The sequence below is a fragment of the Rhagoletis zephyria genome, unplaced genomic scaffold, assembly GCF_001687245.7.
Source record: "Rhagoletis zephyria isolate East Lansing unplaced genomic scaffold, Rhagoletis_zephyria_1.1 Rzeph_scaffold_08444, whole genome shotgun sequence".
Classification (NCBI taxonomy): domain Eukaryota; kingdom Metazoa; phylum Arthropoda; class Insecta; order Diptera; family Tephritidae; genus Rhagoletis; species Rhagoletis zephyria.
The window spans coordinates 1,092-21,666 of NW_016165524.1; the positions used below are offsets into that span (position 1 = coordinate 1,092).

The 20,575-nt window shown below is 33.7% G+C and overlaps 1 protein-coding gene and 1 long non-coding RNA gene across 2 annotated transcripts; one reads left to right on the forward strand and one right to left on the reverse strand.

The window, feature by feature from the left end:
• The first annotated feature begins 5,711 nt into the window (after positions 1-5,711).
• LOC108375058 (uncharacterized) lies at positions 5,712-7,057 on the forward strand. The gene is made up of 2 exons (XR_001849125.1): positions 5,712-5,950; positions 6,005-7,057. It is a non-coding gene; the product is annotated as an uncharacterized LOC108375058 (long non-coding RNA).
• A 6,617-nt stretch (positions 7,058-13,674) lies between these two features.
• On the reverse strand, positions 13,675-20,135 carry LOC108375057 (sodium/calcium exchanger 1-like). Its single transcript, XM_017631134.1, has 6 exons — positions 19,509-20,135; positions 19,335-19,434; positions 17,491-17,619; positions 17,212-17,370; positions 16,947-17,118; positions 13,675-14,395 (listed from the first exon to the last, which is right to left on the reverse strand). Exons 1-6 carry the CDS (start codon positions 19,647-19,649, stop codon positions 14,191-14,193), a joined length of 906 nt encoding a protein of 301 aa, XP_017486623.1. The 5' UTR covers positions 19,650-20,135; the 3' UTR covers positions 13,675-14,190.
• Between the last annotated feature and the right edge of the window lie 440 nt (positions 20,136-20,575).

The following is a 20,575-nucleotide window of genomic DNA, read 5'->3' on the forward strand; positions in this document are numbered from 1 at the left end:
CCGTTAAGGCCTCCCCACATATGAAGTGGTGGATAGCATATAAGATGATGGTAAGTAGATCTCCAAGATTAGCGCCAGGTTTTGTAAAGGAAGGTCGCGTACATCACAATGCGACTGTCCTTTCAAGTTTGGTAACAAGATTTCCTGCGCTATTGATTTAGTGTCTGCCAATTAACCTTATCGTCGAGCTGTAGATCAAGAGGATACTTCTTGCTGACAGAACCCACGCTTTACCAAATGCCGACAACGCTTTGGAGGTCTTATGCTCAAAGTAAGACTTCCATGAAAGTATGGCATCCAGAATTATGTACTTACATATATGTACATATATATACTTAACTTCGGAATACATTTGAATTGCAAGTGTAAGTGCAATTAAACCTTCCTACTTTCTCCTTATAGTGAAGAGCACAACACTAGCTTTGGTTGGGTTAGCGGACAGCCCATGCTCCGTACACCAAGTGTCATTATTATTCAGTGTTCTTTGCGATTTCCTGAAAAAAAAAAACTGACAGAGAAAGGCACCTATTGATGCATGTCAAACCATCTCCATAGGCCTGGGCGTAGGTACGAGAGTCATTAAGAGTGATAAGATGGGACTCAATTACAATAACCAGAGCAAAGGGGAACGAACTCTGCTCCTTAGAAATGCAGACAACGTATACTAACTAGTGTCCATGATTTTTATACAAAAGTAACCAAGTGCTAGCGACGCAGTCAAAATTCTTTTCAAGGTCGCCAACAGAAGCCGTCTTTAAGTGCAAAGGATATGATACCTATCGCCTAAATGCATGCAATCTACAGCCGCATGTGCAAAAATTTCGTTTATGAAATGTATAGCATTATTGCCTATGCTCTTCTCAATTGTCATATAAACAAAATTACTTAAGTTATAATTCGACTTCAATGTATGCTCGGCCTAGTCTGATACATTCTCCAATACAATGATGGAGAGGTGGTACCACGCAAAAAAAAAAATATTTATAAATATAATTAATTGTTTTATCCATATTTGACAGCGCGATCTGGACATCAAAATCAAAAGTTGACTAAAAATTGCGCAGTTGCCGTCATACGCAACATAAATTATTTTAACAATAACACAGGCAAGAGAAATAAATGTAACATGATTTTGATTTTAGTACAATAACTGTGAAATTTAGTATGAACAGCCCCATACACCACACAAACTACCGACGCAACCCCAAATCAAACTTATAAATATCTACATACATATAAAATTGTAATGGCCTTATTCATAAGAAATAAAGTACGTTTAAAAAGCTTTATAAAATGACATACATTTCATTAAGCATACATTTTAAGTTTATAAACCTTTATTTTTTATAAATAAGGCCATAAGACTTTAAATAACAAGAACAAAATTATTTGCCTTCAAACTAGTAATATTAGTTTTCAAAAATTCATTTCTGCCAACCAAAAGTATCAAAATGGGGCATTTGTGAAAAAAGTATCAAAGTATCAAATCTTACAATTTAGAAAGAAAGTATCAAAAGTGATACAATTGTATCAAAACGGCAACGCTGGTTCCAGTCAATACTGTTTTGCTCCGAAAAAGTGCAATATACCGAAAGATCTATATAAAAATAAACGAAAACTCACATCATGGACAGATAGAAAATATTATTAATGTCTGAAACAATAGTGGTATTCACCAGACTGCCAGGCCACTTGCTCACTTTGGTGAATACCACTAATGAAATAGTTTAGTAGGCTTGGGGTGCAGCGGACACCATAACTTTGCTAAAATCAGTGCAGCACTAATCATCAAGCTCCATCATCAAAAAATCTCTTACTATAACAATTTCTATTCGATGGGGATAATAATTTGAAAATTTTATTTTGTAATGTGGTATAAATCTGTATAAGGATCGGTCACGCCAAAACTTTGAAATTTTTGAGCCACTAAGAAGAAAGTGTTCGCATAAAAACTTTATGGTAGTATGAGCTTTTAACGCACTGTATTATATAGAATATGGATATACTTACATAGGCATAATATAATATGTATTATATCTTACTCTAGTTCCGCAAGTACAGGCGTATAACCATTATATAAAGGTTTATCCAAAACGTCGATGTAGTGAGAATACCCATTTTGTTGCTTTGGTTGCTGTGTGAAATGTCCGTTGTAGTAACCGTTGGATTTGGAGTTGTCATTGCTCAGGAGTGCAGTATTCTCGGTTGTTAGTAAGGACATATTAATGAAAGTTAATATTCAAATTTATTGATTAGCACTTCAAGTTTTTATCTATCGGCATTTTTTTTGTTTATTTGGAACAATTTATTATCGTTTTAAGATTGTTCGTTTATGTTTTTAGCCTATTTTTGTAGTAAAAGGTCTAATCGGGCTCGTTGGCTTCTTCACAACGACTCAGCTGACACTGTTTATATCATTTGCAGAATTCCAAGACACTACGACGCAATATAAATTATAGTCTATACATATTTGCATACACATACATGTGCATTAGGGCTGGTCGAAAGAAATTAATTTTTTCTCAAATACTTTGGTTATAGTGAAAATATCTTTTATCATGAGGTCAACAATAAGCATGTCAAATATTAATCTCGTTTATCTTAATTGCAAGAGCCCAAGATAATAAATCTGTAAACGCAAATGTCAAAGTCAAATAACATCTCTGGCAGCCCTTTTCAACCAAATTGTAATTGTTATTTTGATTATTGCAATGGTCTTTAGTCAAAAGATGCAAAGAACAGCATTCATATTTCCGTTTTCCATATTAGCCATACTTTGCGAATTTTCGCAAATTTGAGAACAATTTCGGGAATTATAGTACGAAAAATTTTATTTAGTTGAAATACTACTACTGAAACTACCATTTANAAAAAAAAAAAATTGATTAACATCACTATAATTAAAAATGTCAATTAACTTAATCAGCTGACCAAAAGTGTATCTCTATAAAACATATTTACCACAAACGTATGTACGTCGGTATGTGTACACTTGTACAGTACTTCTAGTAATTTCGTAAAGTGATGACATTTCAGATATTCCAGCCGGATAAGCCCACTGCCAGAAATTCGGTTGATCCCTAACACTTAATGTAGTTGTTGGAAATAATTATTTTGGTGTTATTTTTATTCCTGCAAACAATATTTTCATTTAGTTATTTATTCTAACTGCGTGTATACATTAGACCGTACCAGAAAAAAAAGTTGGCCGCACACCATTCAATCTAAAGTATTTTTGCGAGGCGATTTCGAAAGCAATTTTTTTTGGCCGAACATAGGGCCGCCTTTTAACCTTTTTCTGCATATTTTCGGCATTTACAGTCGGATGTATGTCGGAAGCATGCCATGTCTTGAGAAGATAGTTGTTTTTGCTCCAAAGTTCATTGACCTCAAGTACACCGTTCTAGTATTTACCCACCAGATCTCAGTTCGTACCACCCTAACGTCTGTAAAATAAAGCTCATCAAAAAACATTGCACTTTAGTTAAGGAAGTTTTCGATTCAAAGGCAATTTTGATTTTTTCCCCGCACGATGGGTTCGCTTTCCCCATTAACAGTCGGAGCTTAAAGTATATACTTTTTTTCTGTAATATAATTTTTTTCGGTTTCCAATTTCATTGACCTCAATTCGGATCTTAAAGTAATTTTTTTTCCTTAAAGATACAATTTTTCTTGTTTCAAAGTTCATTGAGCTCAAGTACCCCATTTTAGTACATAGCCAGTAGATCCTCAGTTCTTATCACCCGAACCTACCACCTTAATGTCAGTAATATGAAGTTTAAAAAATCATTAAACTTTTACTAAAGAAGTAGTTATTTCGATTATTTATTCCAGTAAAACGAATTAAAGAATGTTTTTGACGAATGTAGGTGTTACCGAAAAATGGAAAAATACTCGGCCAAAACAGATGTTTTTTCCAAATTGCCTTGCAAAACTATTTTAGATGGCGAACTTTTTTTTGCCACTAAGGTGGTACTCTCTAGTGTACATATGAATATGTATTCATTATACATAGAATAACCCTGCAAAAAATACGACTAATCCGGGATGACTCCGGGAGCAATCGCAAAGGAACATCCGACTAATACCACTTTTGATCTCTTTATATGGAATGAACTGTTCGCTTTTGTTCGAGCATGTCCCATGAAGAGACTAATTGTTCACTTAAAAAAAAATTAAATAAAAATTTGCGCCAGCCACCATTCGAACCAGGGTGCTGAGGTTTGTTAAGCGAATACTCTCCTATGTGCCAACGCCGCACATGAAATTCATTGACTAAGTGCGTACATATCATTAAATATTGGTAGTACCCGTTAGAGTTGAGTCGGGGACTAATTGAACTCCAATTATACCCGTATGGAATGAGTCGAGACTAATTGATCCGCATTAGTACCAGTATGAGACTAGTTGCGATTAATTAATGACCAATTGTACCCGATTGAGAGTAACCTCGGAATACCGGAATACTCTATTTAAAAATTAGTTGCACAATTTTTTGCAGGGAAATCATAAACGCATGAGAAACAAGACAATTTTCAGACCTACATTTATTGCCTATTTTTATTTGTATCATTTAGTGAACGCCCAGTAAGAAAAAGAAATTATTGGTAATGCATCGCCTTTATAGTCGATAAAACTCCTTGACACCATATACAATTTTCGAATCGCTATCGCACTTTTTGACGCAAAAACATTTTCATCATAAAAAAAATAAACTTTATCACACATCTACATACCAAGGCCTTTAATTTGAACTCTCATTTTTGAAATTCCTCTTCAAAAATATTCTCAAACTTAAATCTTCTTAAATCTCTTTCATCTCAAATTGTGATACGCATATATTTCAATAAAGTGATGAACGGATTTGAATCAGATTGTTTGAACAAATGGTAACCCTCCTAGATAAAGGTCAGGAATAAGGCCTTTTCAAACCCATTTTTTAATAATTAATCCAACTTGTTGAATAATTTGAGCGTAACTTTTTAAAGACGTAACAACCCCCTTCAAACATTACACAGGTTTCATAACATTCTTTTATATGACTACGGTATTTTTTTGTTTCATACACTTTTTGTTTTAGTTAATTGAGTAAAACCTTTGAAACAGGTGACAGCCCTCTTCAAAAGTATTTTCAAGATTAATCCTTATTAACTCTCCTTCNATTTTCACATTCCTACTTTTTGAAACATAGCAAATAAAGATGTGTTACGCTATTTGGGTGTGAAGAAAGACGCGTAAACTTATTTTCGTGGTCAACTATGCTTGCGGGCAGTGGTAGTCCTTGGCTAGGTATAAATCTATGCTTACGCGTCTTTATTCGCCGTCAACTAGGTTTGAGCGTCTTTTTTCGCCGAAGTGTTTTTCACGCGTCTTATTTCATCAATGCGCCCCTTTTCGCCGTCAAAACAATGGCGCGGCTTTATTTGTGTTTAGTGACGATTTATAGATAGATGCGAATATTTCGAATTAATACGATGAAAAAAGAAAACATGTGAGAAAATGCTGATCTCCAATTCGGTTTGAGTGTGAGAGGTGTTTATACACTCTTTTTTTTTTTAACTGTCTGGAGAAATAAACTACCGATCTGAAATTGAGTTTGAGTCAAAATAGGCAATGCACTACACTTTTCCAGCTGGGTTTGCATACCGCACACATAATCAAAATGTTTGCATTCATAATACTTAAATATACACACATCAGTTTCTCGGCTGATAAGATTGCTGCATTATTGTTATGTTTGTTGTTATTAAAACCGCGAGCTCATTCGTCTTAACTCACCCATAAACGATTGCTTTATATATCTTCTCTTTTGTGATTTCTTGAACGTCACTTGTTTTATAGAATAAATTTTATAATTTTTATTTGACTAAAATGTTTAATTAAATAAATATTTTTGATAGTCAATAGCTACGCTGAAAAATATTGAGTATTAAATTGGTTTTATATGAATGTGAGTGCAAATTAAAATCAAATCCATAAGTCATTTATCATTTTATTAATTCAGAAAGAAATTGCAACGGCTTCTGACTAAAGTGGAGTTTGCTGACGTAACCTGTAATTCAACTCTATTCTATTCCTATACCTGTGATAGACATCTAGTAACAATATCATCGTAAAATTAGCACAGGAGTGAAAAGCGACTCCCACAGCAACACCTGGAAAAGCGTTTTTTTTTTCAAACTAGTCTCTAAGTTCGTTAATGACATACATACATATGTACATGTTTTTAAATGTTAAGCATTCCATTTTCATATTCTGCTGCCGTAGTGAGGATCTGAAATACTAATAAAAAAATAAGGCATTTAGTATGTATGCATGTGCGTATTTTTGAATTTCTAACAGCTGCTGATTCACTCCCTAAATTAAACAAATCCCTCTTTCTTTGAAATGTTTAAAATTTTATTCAAATCGGCATAGACGAAAACAACTTAACACATGATTTATTTTCAACAAAAACTTTTATATGGGAAATACATATGTATACGAAATTTAAACTAGAGTTTCACAATAATGTGTCATCTTACAAGTTGAAGACAAATAGTAACTATTTAATAGGCATACATGTATGTAGGTATGTATGTATGTATGTATGTATGGACATATGTAGTATATCGTCGTAACTATTGCGAAACGCGCTAAATGGCAATATCCAACTGAAACTCGGCAAAAATGTTGTAAACAATTTTAATGTATCATTGGAAATTATTTCAGGGCTATAGATTATTCAAGAAACTGATTCTTGCTGGTATGTATTCGAGAAGAAAATTACCGCAATATTTAAGGAAACTAGTATCTAAAAATTTGTTTGGGATTTTTTGCAGTAATGACGACGATGTACATACATATTTATATACATTAGACTGCATCACAAAAAAAGTTGTGGTTTTTCCGTCGGGATTGCAAAATTTATTATATTTTAAGACGTTCACCAAAATATATCGGACAAATTTAAGGTTTAGGTGAGCTGGACTGGTTTGAAAATGCCTTCGAAAATTAAGTTTTTTTATGACTAAAAACAGTTTCTTTAAGTATTTTTTGGAAAAATCTCCTTAGATGACCAAACAGTTTAAGCTAAAGAAATCTATATAAAATTGTTAATTATTTTTTTTCAACGGAATAATATTAAGGAGATTTTTGACGTTTTTTTCAGATTTTTTCAAAGATTTGTCTACGAAAACCTTGAATAACTGCTCTAAAACTTTACCGATATAGACTTGTGGCGGTGTCAGTGGAAACGTATTTTCTCACCCTTTTTATTTCTTTGCAAAATCACAATTTTTTCTTTATCAAATACAAAGCATCTTAATACAACATGGAGTGACGCTCGTTTATTTTACCTTTATCTTTCATGAATGAGCTTATTTGTAAAGAAATAAAAAGAGTAAGAAAATACCTTACCAATGATACCTCATAAACCTATATCGCTGAAGTTTTGGCTGAGTTATTCAAGTTTTTCTTAAACCAGTTTTTGAAAAAAGTGCAAAACAGCAACAAAAACCCATTATTATGCTTGCGTTGAACAATTTTTGAAATATTTTTATGCTAATTAATTTTTAAGATTCAACTGTTTTGTCAGCTGAGGTGATCTTTTTCAAAAAACTGTTTTTATCAATAAAAAACTCAATTTTTGGAGGTATTTTCAAATCTATCCAGCTCACGTAAATCTAAATATTTTTCCAAAATATTTTGGGAAAAGTCTTAAAATATAATAGATTTTATAATTTTAGTGGAAAAACAGTACCGATTTTTTATTTTTTTTTTTTTGTATGGGGAGTGATGCAGTCTAATATATGTACATACAACACAATTAACACAAATCAGTGATGTCGTTTATATGTACTCTTGTAATTTACCTATGTAACAGTTATTAATTTACTAAATGATCTTTGTATTTGGCGTTAAGGTTATTTTCATATTAATGAATTGAGTTTTTTTTTATTATTAATAAGTATTGATAACAAGTCTTATAGAAAACGAATTAAATTATTAGCATTTCACTTACAGACGTATAAAATACAATATATATTTACATATATAACTAATTCGACTTGGAACGAGGGTTGCGAAAGAAAAATGAAAAAATGAAAACGCTTGAATTTTGTGGTAAAATACACATGTCTGTATGTATGATTGGTATCGTATTTGGGTTTGATATTGTTTTGCAAAGCGATGATTGATTCATAATGTCAATATTGTATGTTTTTACGAAATAACAAACAATAAGAAAAAAACAAAACAAAAAAGGAAAAAAGTTATACAAATTTTAATCAACAGGAAATTTTAATCAACAGGAAATTCAGAAATTACAAGTGTTCGATGCTTTTCTACTGTATACTGTTCTACAATTACTTTTCAACAAAGTATACAAAAAAAAAACATAAAAAACTGCACTTTTGCCATTCAAAAAATGTGTCTAAAATGATTGGGTACATATTTACATATGCATATATATTAAAATAATTTAGTTTTTAGTTTGTTTTAAAATTATTGATTCATGCATATATATTTTATACCAGTTTTTTTTTTAATTTAGTTTTTTTCTGAAGTATAGTTAGTAGTATTTTGTAGTGGCTTTTATTTGTTAAGTTTGCTGTTTTCATGATCAAGTTTTGTAGTTAAAATCAATGTCGGCAAGTTTGCTTATACATTAATCTCAAGAAGAAAGCATTTCTTAGATTTTTTTTAAATATATTTATTATAAAATTCGTAACTAACACATACAGTTTGAAACAAACAATTTAACAAGACTGGTTTACTTAATGGCTATACAAAGATTATACATAAGAAGAGGTAATCAAAATTCAAAACTAAAAAAAGATTTCATATGCTTCAAAGCTCCTGAGAAAGCTTTAAGCTCAGTTTTTGAAAGTAGCGCAGTTTTAAATGTGGCAATTCTCACCAAAAGATATCGAGCAGGAGAAGCTTTTTACAATTTATATAACTATTTACACGCGTACAAGATAAAATCCCTCTCTGGTCGTCGCTGATGTAGGATGAGCTCTGAAAAAGCTGTATCGTTCAGACTTCGAATATTGATGACAATATTACAAAACCAAACCTGAGTGAATGTATATGTAGCTCTAAAAAAAGTGTTGCTTTAAAACAGCAAAGAGCAGAAATAGCTGTAGTAGGAGTGATTTTGCTTTAATACGAAGCACTGCGTAGCCACCTCTCTTTCTACCGACCGAGGGGCTCGTCAAAATGATCACAGATGGACCGAAATAACGATGATCGAACATACCAACAGACCGGTCTGTTATGCCCTGTAGCGTGTACGCGGTAGGAGTTGGATATTTGACGCTTGTCTTATCTGTGTATAACGGTGAAGAACAGCGCCTTGTCAGCGTACATATGTAGCTTTTTCGGCTTTCTTTACAATTCGGAAAATAGGTGACCCTTTGTGTGTCAGGCTGAGATGTTAGCAGTATAGACCTGCGCCAGAGCAAACCTTGAAAATGTTGTAGTCAAGTCGTCAATCCGGCCTTTTCCAGTAAGATGTTCTTCCAAGCTTGTCCAGGAGTTATCTCTAGCTCTCAAATGTGGTAAACATTGTAACACGGTATTGGGTATCAGAAACTACGGCATTAAGAGCAAAAAAGTCTCCAGCCAGCGAATTAGAGAAGTATCTTCAACCCCTTGTGTAACCGAAACTGATTTTTGGTGTGAGTTGGTCTCCTTGGAGGCTTTTAATTAATGACTGGGGAAATGTAGCACATAAGTATTGGAATATTGAAGGCGATGATAGGCAGGTCGGGATCTTTGGTTATCATTTCGCTATGAAGGACTAAAATCTTTTAAATATTTAGTGCAGAAATCGAGTTACCGGCTACTCTTCTGAACGCATTCAAATTCCTTCACAGGCGAGCTTCTCAGAGTCAAAGCTCAGTTTGTCTAGACTTAACTCAACGTAAGAAAACGGCAATGATTACTCCACACGTCAACTTAGGCCAAATGGAAAACTATTTTTTTTTGGATTCTATTTTCAGCTGATTAACACTACGCCGCCTGTAATGTCCCATAAAAATGCATGCGTCTGAATTTTAAATTTTTCTGTCTCTTTCAAATGAGTGTCAGCAGTGCAAATTTACGATTTGGCTACAATTCTAGACAACTAAAAGCACGGTTGTTGAACGAAACTAGATAAATGCATGGTTGTATTTTGTATTACGTTTTCCTTTAAGAAATTTTCTTCATGCATATGTATATATGTAATTAAGTAAACAAGTTAAAATAAAAAAATCACTTCCGGCAGACAAAGGGTCAAAACGTCATTGAGCTGAAAAAAAAACGCCAATCAATTCGGCAACACTGTGTAAAACCGCGATGAGCAGAGAGAGTTTTTACTCTGAGCGCGCTTATATGTATAAAATTCATAAAAAGCGTGAAAAAGTTTCCCTGGCGTTGCTCTTTCTCTTCTAACTTTTCTTAGCGCCCTCTGTTCACTCATTCAAATATGCGTTAAAGGCGTCTCCATTAGAAGTTTACAAAGCCTTTTAAAAGAGAGCTTTTGTTGAACTTTTTAGCTAATAAATTAAATATTTATGTATGTACATAAAAGAAAACATAAATTGTTACCCAATTAAAAGTTTATAATGTACAAAACCGAAAATAAATTTGTCTATCTTTTTACATAAAACTCAAAAGCGCTTAAGCATTTCTAACATTAACAATTAATACTTAAATTTATAATGATTACATTAAAAATCATTTAATTATGGAAGGCCCTGTACGTAAACGGCATCTTGTGGCATCTTTACAACAACAACATTTGCATTTAAAAATTGCACTCATAATATCGTTGCCAATTCGGCTAAATGAATTCGCATAATGCTTCTTCTTCTTCTTCTTTAAGATCTTTCCATTTTTCCTATTTTTCGTTTTATATATGTATATTTAAAATTAACATTACATACATACACGTTACATTTACAATATAAGAATAATACAATAACAATAAAATTTCTCTAAAAATTTGCTAACGCTTTTCAAATATCATCTGCCTGTACCACTCTGCTTGTTTTTTTTTTTGTTTTCTGATTTTCCTTTGGTTTAATCTCTTTAATGGCATAACTTAGTTGCATTATTATTATTTATTATTATTATTAAGTATGTATGCATTACAAATTTCATTATTATTACATTATATATATAAAAATAAATTAAATTTAGTAATACAAGTTTATTGCATGCTTTGCTTCGTTTGTTATTGTTATTATTATACTTGTTGTTGTTTTGTTTGCGTTTAAAGTACTTCTGTGTAACTGTGGTAGCTTACTGCTTAAAATGTCCTTAATATCCTTGCTACATATTGCTCGCTTTGATGCTCGCTCGCTTGCTATTGCTCATTTTTTTTTTAAGTTTGCTTTTAAATCTACATTTTATCTATGCCTGCATATGTACGTATTTATGTTTGTATGCATTAATGCTTGTATGTATGTAAGTATGCTTCTATGCTTGTAAGTATGTATGCAAGTGTTGCTTCAAATGTTGCCTGGATCTTTAGCCAAAGTTTATATATGATTGTTTTTGTTATTTTGTTGTTCAATTGTTTGCTTTCTTTTTGTATTTCTAATTTTTCTATCTTTTTTTTTTCTGCTAGTAATGACTTTAACTATTTTGTTGCTTTTTCTGTTAACATTCGTTCTGTTGCCTATTGTAACTATGTGTTTGACATCTCTGCGCAAGGTGCAAATTTTATTTCATTTTTTCATTATTCATTTTTGTTTTTTTAAGTTTGGCTCACTTGTGTCTATTAAATATATGTATTTACTTGCATAGTATGAGTTTTAAGTCTAATTATGATGCATACGTAGCCTCTAGCTTTAGTGAGTTAATTTGCCCTTTGTTTGTGTTAAGAGAATTTTAAGATGAAATTCTACTTGGAGAAAATTGTTACCAGATTTTTGTTTAGTTTTTATTTGTGTTTAGATTAGTTACACTATTGATTTGTGAAAGTTGAAAATCTCAGCTAAGTAATTTCAATAACAGCCTTGTTCAGCTGGCGGCTGATCCAATAAAAACCTTTTTTTTTTTTTGCAATGCTAATTTTAATCCTCGAACATGAAGAAATTTTATACTCCAAAGAGTAAAATCATTATGATGATTGAAATTTTAAAAGTTAATTGAATATTCGGCGCAATATTGTGCAGATAAAGTCCTAACTCCGTCCAGCCTCAGTGTTGATTTTTCAAGTAAAGATCGTTCTGCCAGAAAGTCTTTAAAAATAAATTGGCACAAAAAAGTGTACACAATTATTTAACAGCATGGGAATATGTTCTGGTCCTAGATATAGGCGGCAGTGGTCTGCCGTATTATTAAAATTACTTCACTGAGTGCTCTGAAGAAGGGATGTCGGAAAAACATCGATATATCGAAAATATAGATTTTTTGCTTCGATGCATCGAAAACTTTCCACTCGATGTACAAATAGGCGATGAATCGATGTTTTTTGAAAACTCACATCTCTAGTATATTGAACCGTCATTTCGGTTTGTTAGTTGTACAAAAAGAGAAGTGAGTTTGTCTAAATGATTGAAATGACTCCAAAAAGTTCCGTTAGAAACATAATTAACTCAGTTGCCGTTATTAATGTGAAATTTTGTACAATTTTGCTAATAACATATTTTGTTGTGAAGTAATATCTGAAAAATTCTATGCAAATCGATGTATGCCCTTCGATGTATCGAATTAGAGAAATACGTCGATGTAATTTTGCCACTGACAGCCCTACTCTGAACCTAAGCGAACTGGGAGAGAGCTTCTTTGTAAACATAAGCGCATTTTATACTCCTTTAATATTCCGTTTATGTATTTTGATATCAAATTCGCCATTAAATTACCTTGGTAGAAATATTGGAAGCCATAGATTTTGTTGAATGCGTCTCGCTGTCGGCGAAGCATGTCTTTACCATATATCGTCTGAGATTAAATATCACTTTTATTCGATCATCCCGTTGGCTATAAAGGTCCTTGGCTCTGTGACAACCTAGTAGAGATTGTCTTCCGGTGTTTTGTGGTTACAGCTTTAGCCTATAGACACAGCGTTGCATTGTTATGGCGACGGGGGTTCGCAGCATTCATGACAACAAGATGACTGAGGAGTTAGCCCGGAACGGGCCTCTTTCTACTTCGGAGTTATGTATATTAAGAATTTCTCAGCACTTGCCAGATATGGCATAGGTAGCCTCGAACGAGTCGGCTCTTGATACTTCTGGGGTTCTGGGTTGTATTAAGGGCCAGATTTCTTGGAACTCCAAACATGCAGTGTGTGCAGTTGCGAATTATTGTTAATTAAAAAAAAAAATAGTGGTTTTAGAAATTATTTTTGTTCATCTGGGAAATTTACTACTAATAAAGTTAATCAATTACTTTGGTTAGCATAGGAGAAATCCGGTTTCAAAACAATTGTGGGTACCCATTTAAAGTACGAGTACACTTACCAATTTACGGTAGCGTACAAATCTTCAAAAAAGTCTCTTATAGGCATAACATCAAATTTAATTAGCTGAGACATCAACAATTCGATTACTTAGCTGCGCAGCTTGTATGCATGTATATAGGTAAGTATAGACTCGAATGTATGTAAAGAATGGTTTTCACTATGCCAAAATTTTGTCGACATATTTTGACACAACTTTATCTCTTTCATCTATACGTTAGCCGTGTATATTATGGACCAAAAACGTACATATAGCCGACTTGGCACAACCTTTCAATATCTAAATCAATCGATATACGGTCTTGTTAATCCCATTTGACAATGTGCTTTCATTTACATATTTAACGATAAATGCCATTGAATTTGACATAGTGAAAACAAGCCTTAAGAGTGTGCTAATCGTTCATTTAATTTAGCTATTGATTTCTCTAAATTTATTCTTCTTTTTGAGATATTTCAAAACCTTTTTGCACTTTTTTCATTCTTTGAAACGGTTCTTTTGCTCTTTCTATGAAATACGAGCAATTTTTTTTTATTAATTTTTTGTTTATGTTAATTTATATTTTTTGTTTATGTAGGATGTTTTGCATGCTTTTCTAACTAAGTATATATGTATTTATGTATCTATGTATGTCTGTATGCAGTTTGTGGGGTTTTGGTTTTGCTTTTATTTAAAGGAAAGTAAGTATATATGCAAGTAATGTAGTATGTAGTCATCAGCGTCATCTGACTGTTGTTGTTGTTTGTGCTCCTTAGAATCCTTGGATGACTCCGTATGCTTCCAAAGTGCTCATTATTAAGTAGACCAACCACAGACTGAAGAAAATGGCGCTATGTATGTATTTTTGTGGTGATGGTCCGCCCAGTTCACCACCTATTGACTTCTTACGTCGATACATTATCAGGAACATGGCAATCACGGCTCCCGATAGGAAAAGTGTCACGGAGAAAGCCAAGCTGTAAACAGAATTGGAGTTATTTCAGATCTTACTTAAAGTATTCAATTCAGTTTTATTCCCAACGTTTATTTTTTACGCTGCTTGATAAGAGTTATTTTGCAACGTTTATTTTTTACGTTGTCTGGTAAACGTTGTAATATTAGGATATTGATGAAGGTGGAGATGGGGAACAAGATAAAGATGACGAAATAAAATTGAGAAAGTGAAATAACTCTTATTCGACAACGTAAAAATAAACATCGGGCAATAACTGTTATCAAGCAACGTAAAAAATAAACGTCGCGAAATAACTCTTATCGGCAACGGAAAAAATATTTCTCGTTTAATAACTGTTATGAAACAACGTTTTCGTTAAATTTCAGAATTTTTAGTTCGAATCGATAGTTATTTTGTTCGAACTCAAACGATTGGTACCAAAAAAGAGTTAGGCGTTCAAATAGAACTTCTTTTCGATTCGAACTACAGAGAAAGGGCCCAGCTCTACAGAGCTTCTAAGCTCTACAGCACATACCTACTCTATTCCTTTTAACAGGTCTATAGTGTAAATCAGCTCTGCAGCACTCATCAGCTAAACAGTACTAACTAACAGTGTTAACCAACAACTCTAGGCTGTGTTGCCTCGACAGCAGAGTGTCATAGCTCAATTGTGCCACCTCGCTGAGCTGAATCATTAGAAGGAGCTTGAGTCATTGAGCTACCTCGCTAAAATTCAATGGGCTACCCAGCCCTATTAAAAACTTACGAAGGTTTATAGTTTTAAAACCATGATCACCAAACCATGCCACCAGGTCATGTGCAGGCGTAAATCTGCAGCGGTATGTAAAATGTCAACACATTTTCATTTGCAGGAACAGTCAGGCTACTTTAAAAGTCATATCTTCATGTGTAATAAAATCAGCTGTTCGGCTTATTGGGCCCTGGAATGCCTCCTTACTATGAGGGCTGCTTGGAATAACCCACTGGGAGAACTCACACGGGCTAGAGCAGCCCGAAGGTTTATAGGAAGTTATTACTCAAAAAGATTTAGGAAGCTAATCATTTTCCCAAAGACAAGCTTAAGAAACATAGCAGTTGTATTGACGTTTCATTATAGGCCACGAGTCTGCATAAGCGCCCTAGGGACACCTGTCGTTACTGCTATACGATGGCAGAAAGAAATAATAAGAAAAAAAAATTTGGGTGGCTGAGACCAGAGTATACCTATATTCAGCCGCTACCACTTCTCAAACTGCTGGATTTTATTGGGGTTATAGGGCTAGGCGAGGTCTTGTGGTTAGTTTCGAGGGCACAATAGACTTGAGCTCCGCAATTAATTTTTTCACCAGAAGTCATTTGTCGTTTTACGGCGGTTTTTAGAGTGGATCAATACACTAAACTGGGTGGTAAGTTATAACAACTATCCTGGTTTAAAATTATATCTTTAATTAGCCTCTCGTAATAAAATTAAATGAAATAAATTAGTTTAATAAAGCATTTCACGCTTTCATCGCTAAAAATTACACTGTAGGGGCGCTAAAATGACACTAAAAAACGCCGAGACACGTAAACTTAATTTTGAACCGTAGATTACGGATCTGTACACCGTTTTTCTAGGTGAGGTTATTTTCATTACATGAGTATGTATTTTAGTTTTAAGTTTGTTTTGTCAATGAAAAAAAAATCTACCTTTAAGAGGACATTTTTTTTAACATGGTCGTACATGGCGTATGAGTGACATTCTTTCCTGCTCATATTTCATAAAAAAAAAAATATTACACATTTTCATTTGACTATTCAACACTTTTTTATTTGAGGCAAGTTTTCTCAAGTGGGCCACCCAAAGTTGACTTTTCGATTTCCTATATTTCATTGACCGATTTTATCTATAGCTTTCACACTTTTTGAAATATTTCAGCAACCACTTTTTCGAATCTTATCATTTTATGACAGCAATTAGAGAACTTATTGGGCAACAAAATAAAGTGGTCAGTTTGTAAAATTTCGATTCTTCTGTTATAAAAAATTGAATTTTTTTTTATCAATTTAATTTTTTACCAACTACTGGAATAAAAAAAAATACGCTACCTTTGATTGACCTACAGCTTTTTACCAAAAAAATTAACCCGGTTTAAAAAAATATAATACAAATGAACTGAAAAGAAAAGCAAAACAATAAAATTTTAAAACTTAAGTATCAAATCAAGAATTAGCCAAAAATCGCATGAGATCTTTATGAATTCTTTAAAATTTCTCTACAATTCAGAATATTTACTCTGAAAAAATGGTTTGCAGGTAAAGAACAGGTTTTAATACAAATGGAAAATTTTACAAAACCTTTTTTTTTATTTATTTTTTCTGTTATAATTTAGTTTTTCATATAAATTAAAATATCTTGGGAAAATTACCTAAGCTAGAAAAACGATTACAGATACATACGTGTTTTGGTGTTTCTTGTGTCATTTAAAAGCTTGAGATTTTCCCCACAGTGTAATTAGTACGTGGGTGCATACATATATGAACATATGTATGTACATATAAAATCTTTTTTCTTTACTTAGCTAGGTACTTACGTGCCCGCCTCCACTCTAAAGGCGCGTCCATGCGATTCATGGTATATGGCTGCCATGGTCCACGCCACGCCAATACCTAGGAAGACATTCACTGCATTACTACCCGTCACATTGCCGATACTCGCATCGGCGGTCTTGTCTTGTATGGCAGCCACTTTGCTGGCGAACGTATCTGAAATTTAATATTCATATTTTGCACATATTTATTTCCGCAATTAAGTACGTAAGCATGTGTATTGCGCTGAACGAGCAATAATATATTTACCGGGCAAACTGGTGCCGAGCGCCACAAAACAAATCGCTGTAACCGCATCCTTAACGCCGAGCGTACAACCGAAATGCGATGCCACATCACCAATTAGTGCTGTCACCATACCGATACCACATATCGAAACAACAAAGCATAGATAACCGTTGGCAATATCTAGATATTTTCGGCGTTAAAATTGTGAAACAAAAGAAGAAATCCAATTAAGCACAATTAAATACTAACACACATACAGTGTAATTCGAAAAACGATTGGGGATTGTTTTTGTGACTTACCTGTTGGGGGTATGAATGCGAAAATAAGTTTCCAGAAGATTGTTAGGAAATGCAAAATGTAATCGAAGCAAGAGGGTGACTGTGGCTCATCATCCTCACCACCTTCGCCATTGCCATCATCATCATCGCCTGAAAATAGAGAAATGAATTATTGAGGAGTCGGCGATTTGCATTAATCGAGTTCCATGTTGAACTTATAGGTGGACTTAAGACGGTCCTACATAATTTATATAAGCTAATTTTTTTTAATTTTTTTACCTGGATACTATAAGAACTCATTATGTTGATCAGGATAGATCTACGTTCTATTAATATACTTATGCCTTTTTGATAACCAACGGGATGGCAACGAAATTGTCAGAGTTTCCGAGAAATGATTCTAGAGTTTGGTAGAGGTTTCTTTGAAGGGCAGTTCATAACGTAGGACATGCTTAACCTATTGGTCATAAATGCAGTGGGCTTGTTAGTATTTCTACCGCCCCATGTATGCCCGCATTTGAAAACTCAAAGGGTTTGACGTTAAGTTTACATCGAAGAGAACCCGAAGCCAGTACAGTTTACATTACACCGGTTAAAGACCTAATTATAAGGATGCCTATACAATTTCCTACCAGAAAAGAACAGGACTAAGGGCTACCAAAGGCAGATAATGGTTGGTCTAAAGATGTAGAAAGGTACCGACGCCGGTATCTACGGCGATAACCGATAAGCGGCTTCTATTTGGTTAAATTCAGCTCAAGTACCCTAATTTTTTCAAACCTAGCTGTAATGTTAAATTATCTGGAACATATGGGACGAAATCCGTTATGTCAATTCCTGTGCGGACTGCTTCAACAGAAATCTGTTTAAATTCAATTACGAAGTTAATCCGTTTTTGGATCATTCTGGAAGGGGTGTGAAAAAAGACATCCCAGCAGCCACAGGAACAGAATGAAGGCAGCAATTGGTGAGGATTTCATACCAAAATCTAATGTAGAAAATGTTTAAGAGGCTAAGAAGCTTTAAGAGAGACAAGTGGTCCCCAGTGGTCTGGGTGCGGCAAACCCCACATTCGCGAGATGGTTAGAAAATGGAAATTGACTATATTTTTGATGAGGGGTATAATCAAGTAAAATTCTTCAAGAGCGTTTGTTTCGAAAATACTGATTTTAATTTGTTTTATAACTATGGAAAGAGCCGTGCAATAAACAACCTAACTACCCAATTTGTAAGCAAGAGGGAGATACCTTATAAATTTTTTATCCTGTTCTGCTGAATTGATATGGATGTGGTTTTTGTAAAAAAAAATTTAAGATCAGTTTTAAATTTTATTTGTTATGTTTTTTAGGGTCAACAATAGTTTCTCACTAGTTTCTAAAATATCGCCTTTTTCCATGGTCAAAAGAGTGGAACTACTTTGCGCCTACGTGTGCCACGAAGCTATTGGGGTTACAACGTTCACTAAAACCTAGGTAAACTGTTTGAAATAAAGTTCCAGGTGCTAGAACCTGCTAGTCTTGTATTAATCTTCCACAGAATGGACGCTTCACAATGCTGGCGCAAAAAGTAGTAACCGTGATCCGATTTTAATAGAATTGACCGAAGAGATGAGAATTTTATGATTTTATTAATGTTTTAAATGCTAAAAAAAATCATAATAAGTAGTGACTATTTTGCTGTTCGGAACAGACTCTGCATTACTTATCTAAGACTTAGATTCTAAGTGCATATGTCTTTCTCCATCAGGATGATATTTTTAGTACACAACTTAATTGAAATTAACATGCTTGCATAACAAAAATAAACATTTCTAATTCCCTGGCCTAAATTTTCTGTCATTTACTTTTATAATAAACACGTCTTACCTGGAGTCACTGTTAACGCATCCGCAAATTGTTCCTTCCATGACGAAGTACCAATCAGAAGTGAGGCATTCGCCCTTTGCACCAATTTATCCACAGTGTTCTGCAAAAGAGGAAAAAATTTAATTAAAACGATACAGCGGATGTTTTTTGTTGAGCTCAATTAATTTTGTTCACCTTAAATTCCTTACTCTCCTTGATGCGCAACTCAGCACGCACCACCTCACCCAATTTGGGACGACCCAATAACGCCATCTTATCCTCCTCCGTCAGCTCCTCGGGCGCTTTCTTCTCTGCAGCTTCAATGAGTCCTACCATTTCATCGTCTGTGGAGATGCCACAACAGCAGCAGCAGCAGTGGGTATTCGCGCAGACGAAGGAGCATCAATTTTATGCAGCAGAGTGAATAGCAATACATTTTGTTTGTTTTAATAAGGACATAAATAAGTACGAAAAGGTGTGTTACACACAATTAAGACGGAACACATTAAAGAAATAGGGGCATTCACGCAGCTGTATTGCATTCATGTGGAAAATTCTTTGAAAAAGTTTAGTTTACATTTTTTACCCAGTACCTACATAGGTATGTAGGTATCAGCCATATCAATAGCATGCCGTTTTAAAGTGATATTGTTTGCCACTTATGTTTATTCGTTTTAAACATTGTGGGAAACTAAAATAAATCCAACAAATTTTCATCCAAATATCAAACTTTTTTCGTAGAACTGTTACAGTTGTATATAATAATCCGTTTTAGCATAATAATCCGTTGATGTTTTAGAATAAACAAAATTTATTTTTATATGGAAGAAAGCCGCAACAACTGGCTCAAAAAAAAAATCTAAAAACCCAACGGTAATTTTAAGCCACTTCACACTTTATTACACTAAAATTTAATGGGCTATAAATTTGGGGGCCAATGGTTCTATGAAACTGTTAAGTGAAAATGAAAAATGCAATGTCAGTTAAAATTTAATTTTTTCATTTTATCGTTTCGATAGCTATTCCATTAACATCTAGCAAGTAATTGTTTGCTAAATTATGGCAATGATATTATTTATCACAAGGTGATGGTTTTGAGAAAAACGCCCAACTCTTCTTTTTCACAGCCACAAAACTTTGTGGAAAAAAGTTTTCACAGTGAAAAAATTTTGATGTGTGATGAAAATGTTTTCACTTCACGTTTCCACACAGAACAGAAATTGATCCCCTGTATGCTCGAAAAAAATTCGAACACTTGTGAG